At 37.4% G+C, this 7,586-nt stretch overlaps 1 protein-coding gene across 1 annotated transcript; it reads left to right on the top strand.

Annotated features, from left to right (window-relative positions):
• The first annotated feature begins 1,114 nt into the window (after positions 1-1,114).
• On the top strand, positions 1,115-6,737 carry LOC122092041 (ent-copalyl diphosphate synthase 1-like). The gene is made up of 14 exons (XM_042662335.1): positions 1,115-1,325; positions 1,751-1,843; positions 1,938-2,020; positions 2,130-2,433; positions 2,660-2,843; positions 2,938-3,152; positions 3,226-3,459; positions 3,546-3,772; positions 3,974-4,089; positions 4,189-4,287; positions 4,360-4,617; positions 4,883-5,012; positions 5,246-5,482; positions 6,356-6,737. Exons 1-14 carry the CDS (start codon positions 1,226-1,228, stop codon positions 6,584-6,586), a joined length of 2,511 nt encoding a protein of 836 aa, XP_042518269.1. The 5' UTR covers positions 1,115-1,225; the 3' UTR covers positions 6,587-6,737.
• The last annotated feature ends 849 nt before the right edge of the window (positions 6,738-7,586 follow it).

Genomic DNA, 7,586 nt, shown 5'->3' with positions numbered 1-7,586 from the left:
AAAATACGTTTTCCCGTATGCTATTATACAATACGGAAAAAAATGGAAATAACAAAAGAATCTGTTTTAAACGCGTTTTAAATAGCCGTTTTAAACAAGTATCCGTTTATTAAGGGTTAAAAAAAAAAAAAAAACCTATTAATAAAAGTGTAGAGTGAAGACAATATGGTATTTGGTTTTTGGTTTTTGGTTTTTAATTTCCATACTATCTATAGGAAAAAAATCTCATCTTTTTATAGCCCATTGAATAAGGAGAAGCTAAAGCTAGTAACATCTCATTTTCTTGTAGCCCATTAGGCTATTTTATCTTGGGACTCCCAGAACTTTTGAAACATTGGATGCATGTATACAGGTAATAATCTTTCAAATTGCATAAGTATACTACTGTTTTTTTGGTTTCGTTTTTTTGAAAACTACACGTTTAATACTTGTACCATTTGTTTTCGTCCGTTTGCCGTTCCCTATTTTTTTGACCGTACCATTCATCTTTTTTATCTGTTTAAAACCTGTACCGTACATTTCTGATTTTTTGCCGTTCCCGTTTTAACTAACAGTGGTCATGACTGGGTCTCCCTAAAAGAGTTCCTTTTTTGGGTACTTCATTGGTCTTGCAAACACCAAACTGATTTGAACCTATATAAGGAAGGTCGGAGAAGAAGGAAGTGGGGCCCACAGACAACTCATCTCATAGAATTTCCAACACAACAAATTCCTGATTAATATGGGCTCCACCTCACCAATTTAAAAAGTAGCCGTTATTGAACCCCACAATTCTCTCACCCAACCCAACCCCAGACCAGCCCAGCTCAGCCCAACCCAGTTCAACCCAGTCCAACCCAACCTAACCCAACCCAACCCAATCCAGTGTCAGAAGCAACAGAAAAATAACACCTGCTTCTTAATTTTGGTAAGCCATTAATAATTAATCAGAAACGTATTTATAGAAAATTAATTAAATATTAAATTTTATCCGGTAAGACTCCCTTATTATTCTGATACCAATCTAATGGAAGAAATAGTTTGACTTACCGTAAAAGTACGTAGAGAATGAAACATGGAATTATAACCCCTCCGTGAGCTCTAATTCCCACGGTTTGGATGTTACGATACAACCTTCTCCTAAGGATTCCCTGTCTTCTTCTTGCCTATAAAACCCTTGTCTTCATCTCCTTCACTCCACTTCTCTTCCACTCTCTTCTTCTTCGCTAATACTCGCCGGGGAGAAATGCCATCTGCTACCTATCTTCTGCGCTTCTCTCCGGCAACTCCTCACCGTCACCGGTGGATCTCTCTTTCTCATCCAGATTTGCAGAAGCCTTTTTCCGGTGAGTAATTAATTTTTCGTATTGTTCTTTCTTAATCAAATCCGTTCTGATGACGAAACTTTCAGGCCGGTGAGTGTTTGGAATTGGATTCCTTAGCCGGAGAACGCGACATCTCATCCTGAAAGAATCCAATTTTCCGGTTACTTCTTAAAGAATTTTTGGTTTTTAAGATCTTTATCTCTATCCTTTTTCTTTTTCCTGCTTCGAAGACCTTGGATTGTCTTTTTCATCTTTTTCGATCTTTCCGATATTTGTTTGACCATATTTTACCCGTCCGATTAGCAGACCTTTTCGTCTTGGTCATCTAATGGCCCCAGACTCTTGTGGTCCTTCGTTAGTTGTTTTGTGGGTCCCTTGTTTTGTTCTTTCTCTTTTTCTCTCTCTTTGTTTTTTCAACTAATGTTGAAAAGAAATTGGAATTTCAGGTGTTTGGTCAATTGCGGCAAGAAATGAGGTGACTAACTTGGACCTTGTGCTCCGTTCCAGATGCAAAGTCATATCCAAAACTATCCCTCGAGGTGACATTAGATGTCCACTTACCATGCATGTTATGCATGCATACATATATATATATTCACATATATATATCTCACGATAATTTGATTTTGGCAGCATATACTGATCTCTTTCAGAAAGGTCAGCCGGGATTGGAGAGACAAGAGACTCTCCAAGGTGATAAAGAAGCAATTTCCGAGGTAAATTTAGGGCTTTTTTAATTGTGCTTTTTGTTTTTGTTTTTGTTTTTTTTTTAATATATTTTTGAGTGTAAAATTTCATAATATGGGGGTTTTTTTTTATATGAAGGTTTGCATTGAAAATGAGATAGAGAAGAGAATACAATTCATCAAATCGATGTTGGGATCAATGGAGGACGGCGAGATAAGTGTATCTGCGTACGATACTGCATGGGTTGCACTAGTGAAAGATATTAATAAAAATGGTGTTCCCCAATTTCCTTCTAGCCTTCAATGGATTGTGGAGAATCAACTCCTTGATGGATCTTGGGGTGATCGTTTTATATTCTCTGCTCATGATCGGATACTTAATACACTAGCCTGTGTTGTCGCATTGAAGTCATGGAACATTTATCCTGGACTATGTGAAAAGGGTATATATATATATATGATCATATAGTTAGTAAATATTTTTGGAATATTTATTGGTATATATATGTCGACTTTCCAAAAAATAATAATATGTAACACGTGGCTTATTTCTTGAAGATACGAAATGATTTTCGTATTTTATACACAAATTATTACTAAATGTATCCTTTACCAAATATTGTGTACATTAAAGATTTAATTTGTGATTTGTTTTAATTTTCTCTATAGGTATGGCATTCATCAGAGAAAACATGTCCAAGCTTGAAGGTGAAAACGAGGAGCACATGCCAATAGGTTTTGAAGTTGCATTCCCTTCTCTAATGGAAATAGCTCAAATGCAAGATTTGCAGATTCCTACTGATACTCCATTCATACAAGATATCTATGCCAAAAGAGATCTAAAGCTCACTAAGTAAATTCCTAACAAAAATTAGGGTTTTCTCCATGTTTTGATAAAAAAAATTTTGATAGTCATGAAATATTAACTATGTATATATTTCTTGAAGGATACCAAAGGACATGATGCATATAGTGCCCACAACTCTCCTCCATAGCTTAGAAGGCATGGCTGGTTTGGATTGGGAAAAGCTTCTTAAGCTTCAGTGTGAAGATGGGTCCTTTTTGTTTTCCCCATCATCCACTGCCTATGGACTGATGGAAACCAAAGATGAAAGATGCTTAACATATCTCAAGAAAGTCATAGAAAAATTTAATGGTGGAGGTAAATATATCACTTCTCAGAATCATTTAATTTCTTTCTTGAACTGATACTGATCTTAGTTCTTGTTCTTCAGTTCCTAATGTCTATCCGGTTGATCTTTTCGAGCATATTTGGGTTGTCGATCGCCTGGAACGCCTCGGCATTTCTCGATTTTTCCAATCAGAAATTCAAGATTGCATCAATTATATTCATAGATATTGGACTGAGGATGGGATCTGTTGGGCTAGAAATTCTAGGGTTCATGATATTGATGATACAGCCATGGGATTCAGACTTCTAAGGTTACATGGACATGAGGTTTCACCAGGTGATCACATGATCTTAAAACAAAATTAAATTATCATCACTCCAATTTCAGTGAAAACTAACAATTATTTTTTCTTTCATCTACAGATGCATTTCAGAATTTTCAGAAGGGTAGTGAGTTCTTCTGCTTTGCAGGACAATCAAACCAGGCCATTACCGGAATATTTAACCTGTATAGGGCATCTCAGGTGTTATTCCCTGGAGAGATCATCCTAGAAGAAGCCAAGACATTTGCTTCCAAATTCTTGAGTGAGAAACAAGAATCTAATCAGATTCTTGATAAATGGATTATAACCAAGGACTTGCCTGGTGAGGTATGCTAATATAATAATCCCCCCACCCCCAAAGAAAGAAACAAGAAAACTAGAAAACTGGAAAAGCAAATCAGAATCATCAATAACAAAAAAATAGATAGATCCATGCAAAAGGGAAATCGCGTATCAAAATAAAATCAATCCCTTCCTTGAGATACTAAATCTCGAGATCCAATGCATCTCTAACAATGGCATGATTAGGTGAGATACGCGCTGGACATTCCATGGTATGCCAGCTTACCCCGAGTAGAGGCGAGATTCTACATCGAACATTATGGTGGAGACAACGACGTCTGGATCGGGAAGACCCTTTACAGGTTTCTCTTCTTCTTCTTCTTCTTCTTCATCATCATCTTCTTCTTCTTGTTTCATTGTTGACCTGACAAGTATTTGTTTAAATTTATTCGGAAACAAAGGATGCCTTACGTGAACAATAACGACTACCTGGAACTTGCCAAGTTAGACTTCAACAACTGCCAGAGGTTACATCAGCTAGAATGGACTAGTATGAAGAAGTAAGAATCAGAATAAACTTAAAGCTACTCATCTGGATAGTGTTAATGTGTACAGAGAGTATGTGTGTGTAGGTGGTACAGAGAGTGCAATATTGGAGAACTTGGACTGGGAAGAAGAGAGCTTCTACTTGCGTATTTTGTGGCGGCGGCGAGCATATTTGAGCCGGAGAGGGCAAATGAGAGGCTGGCATGGGCGAAAACCGCCGTGCTTATAGAAGCAGTGAGGTCTTATATGGGGTTAGCAACCACTACTGATGTGAAGAAAGCATTTCTCAATGATTTTAACTACATCGCCAGCTTTGATATCAACGACAACAATGATACTATTAAGTAAGTATTTAATCTCATATCGGATGGAGTAACTTGAATATTTGTTGATAGTAGAAAAATCCAAAGTGATCTTTCCGATGTTTCATTCATGCAACGCCCTTTGCCGGCTTGCTTGTCTTTAACTATGCATCAGTGCATGCATGGTTCCTCTTTGACTTTATTGAGTTTATGTAGGGATTCACACACATACTTAGATAATCAATCGGTGTTAGAATACTAAAATACTCAATTGAGATTTTATTCATTAATTTTAATTTTGAGATAGGATGAGGGAGGCTGAGTCAATGACAATAGGAAAGGAGCTGGTGGAAACCCTTCTCACAACCTTAAACTGTATCGCATTGGAGACCTTAGTGGCGCATCGCATAGATGTCCGGCAACACTTACGTTCCGCAGTGAGTATCATTACATTATACTATACTACATTACACTACACTCATTGACACTTGCAATCCACTTGCGCTACTACTTAAACCGTTATTACCAAAAACACTTACTGATATAGAGTTTGAACAGAAGGAGACAAAGAAGAATGTGAACCACTGAAGTGGTCCATTGTATATAATTTTTACTTTCTAATGTTGTTATAATTGAAAGTTTTGGTCCTTTCTTGGTGGCTTTGGTGCAGTGGAACACTTGGCTGGAGACGTGGTGTCAACATCATGAAGTAGAAAGAGAAAATGATCAAAATGCAACTCATGAGAGAGGACTTGGAGATGGCGAAGCAGAGTTATTAGTGGGCATCATCAATTTATCTGCTGGCCGTAGTCTCTCTGAAGAGCAATGCTCCCAGCCTCACTATAGGCTTCTTATCCACCTTGTTAATGCTATTTGTTTTCACCTTCGTCCGCTCCTTGATTCCATGGTACCACTCTAAAACCAAAACCTCTCTCTCTCTCTCTCTCTCTCTAAAAAGTTCCCAACCTAAAAGTTAGGATGGGTATATAAGGGGGTTATAGGCTAATTAGTAGCTGATTTGAAACTAAACTTCCAACATTCTCCCTTACATGTGACAGTACATACTATGCACACCTGGATACATCGAAAATCATGTAAGATTTCCAACCTAAAAATTTGAATTGATCAGTGGATGGACCCCAGCTCTCTGTTTCCATGTCAATGTTTCTAAATTAAAAACTTGACCTGATAAGCGGACAGACGCCAACTTTGTTACCATGTAAAGTTTCCAATCTAAACTTCTGAACTGATAAGTGGATGATGGACTTTCCATCTGAAAAGTTCAACCCGATAGGATAGGTGGAGAGACTTCAAGGCATATAAAGGGAATTCACGTGGGGTGCCTCCCCACATGGGGGACACCCATGAAATGGAATCTCCCTTATTTATAGTTGATTCAGTTGAAGTTGAGGTGGACATTTCATATCATAGGTGTTCCCATGTGGGGAGGCACCCCACGTGGGTAGAGAATCCAAATTCGTATAAAGGAGTGAGTTGTAGGCTAATTAGTTGTTAGTTGATGTGGGCTTAAACTCCCAACACACACATTCTCTCTCTCTCTCTCTCTCTCTCTCTCTCTCTCTCATTGTGGGTCTACATCCGTGTGCTCTTGTCTGTGAGTAAGAATTTTTATTTTCTTTGTTTTGTAAATTATGGAAAAACAAAAGCTAAACGAACAAGTATGAATCGACAAAAAGGACATCATATAGCAAATCAAAAGATTGATTAGTTAAATGTAGAGTGCACCTACTAAAGTTTACTCTTTTTATGTGATCTGCAGGGAAATTGGAAGAAGGATAATAATAGCATAGAGATTAGTGGTCCAGAAGAAGTTGAACCCCTTATGCAAGAGCTGGTTCAACTTGTTCTTCTCCATACCCCAGATGGCATTGATCCTGAAATCAAGAAACCTTTCCTTACAGTCGCCAAGAGCTTCTATTATGTTGCCCACTGCAACTTAGCTACCATCAACAACCATATGGCCAAAGTTCTCTTTGAAAGAGTGGCTTGATTTTTTTTTTTCTTTCTTTCTCTATTTTTTTTTTCTTATATTTGTGAAAAATTGTGGGCGATTATGAATAATTCCATTTATATATTTCCCATGTTTAAATCAAAGTTAAATGAATGGTAATGTTAATGTGAAGCAATAGAAAATTCCCTTCCATGAATGGTTGATTTTTTTAATTTTTACTATCTTAGGGACCACCCGGATAGCGACGTAGACTCAGAATTTTGTATTGATCCTCATGGAATATAAATTTCCTTTAGAACGAGTTTTTCTTCATATATATATATATATAAATAAATATAAGGGACTAAGTTTTCCTTCACCCTGGTGAGGAGAAAACCACTACATCCACATGATCTTATGCAAAAGAGTATTTTAGTCCTACATTAATAGGCCAAGGGTTGGAATTTATTGACAAGAGTTACTGTTCCGGAGTTCAATCTTATGTAGGACCACATTACCTTGGATGAAGACAGAAGACATGGGTGATGAAAAACTTCCCCTCTTCTCGAAGAGGGCTAGATATGCCATATAAGATTGTCTAATAAAAATAATTTCTATATAAAGTTTGTCATCCAAGGAGACCAAGAATTAATATGGATCGATGGATGCCGGTAGTACCAGGGATTGTCGTCTTCCCTAAGGAAATTATAGTACATACTAAGGAGGTATTTCCCATGAAGAAATGTGGCTCCTACGAGTGCATAGGTGTAAATGGGAATGCACGAAAAAGTAGCAACGAAGATGTTCTCTTGCATTTAATTTGGGGTGGGGTGGTTGTTTTGCATCCCATGTGTCTGGGCATGGTAACCATACTCGCCCATAGATTTCATTTTCCCTACATATTATTACCTCTTATGCATAGCAGCAACAATGATCTTATTTTGCATTTAAAGTGGGGTGGGGTGGTCATTTTGGGCGTTAACCATACTCCCTCCACAGATTTCAATTTCTTTACATATTATTACTTCTTATGAATGGAGAGCTCTTAGTTTTTTTTTTT

This window comes from Macadamia integrifolia, chromosome 10 (genome assembly GCF_013358625.1).
Source record: "Macadamia integrifolia cultivar HAES 741 chromosome 10, SCU_Mint_v3, whole genome shotgun sequence".
Taxonomy (NCBI): Eukaryota; Viridiplantae; Streptophyta; class Magnoliopsida; order Proteales; family Proteaceae; genus Macadamia; species Macadamia integrifolia.
The sequence above is the reverse complement of the archived record's forward strand: the minus strand, read 5'-3'. Positions and strand labels throughout refer to the sequence as shown.

Excerpts from the sequence above, each read along its gene's own strand:
- LOC122092041 (XM_042662335.1), top strand. The coding sequence starts at position 1,226 with ATGCCATCTGCTACCTATCTTCTGCGCTTCTCTCCGGCAACTCCTCAC. Across the intron at positions 1,326-1,750 it reads TTTGCAGAAGCCTTTTTCCG|GTGTTTGGTCAATTGCGGCA; the intron begins GTGAGTAATTAA and ends TTGGAATTTCAG. Across the intron at positions 5,013-5,245 it reads GGCAACACTTACGTTCCGCA|TGGAACACTTGGCTGGAGAC; the intron begins GTGAGTATCATT and ends GCTTTGGTGCAG.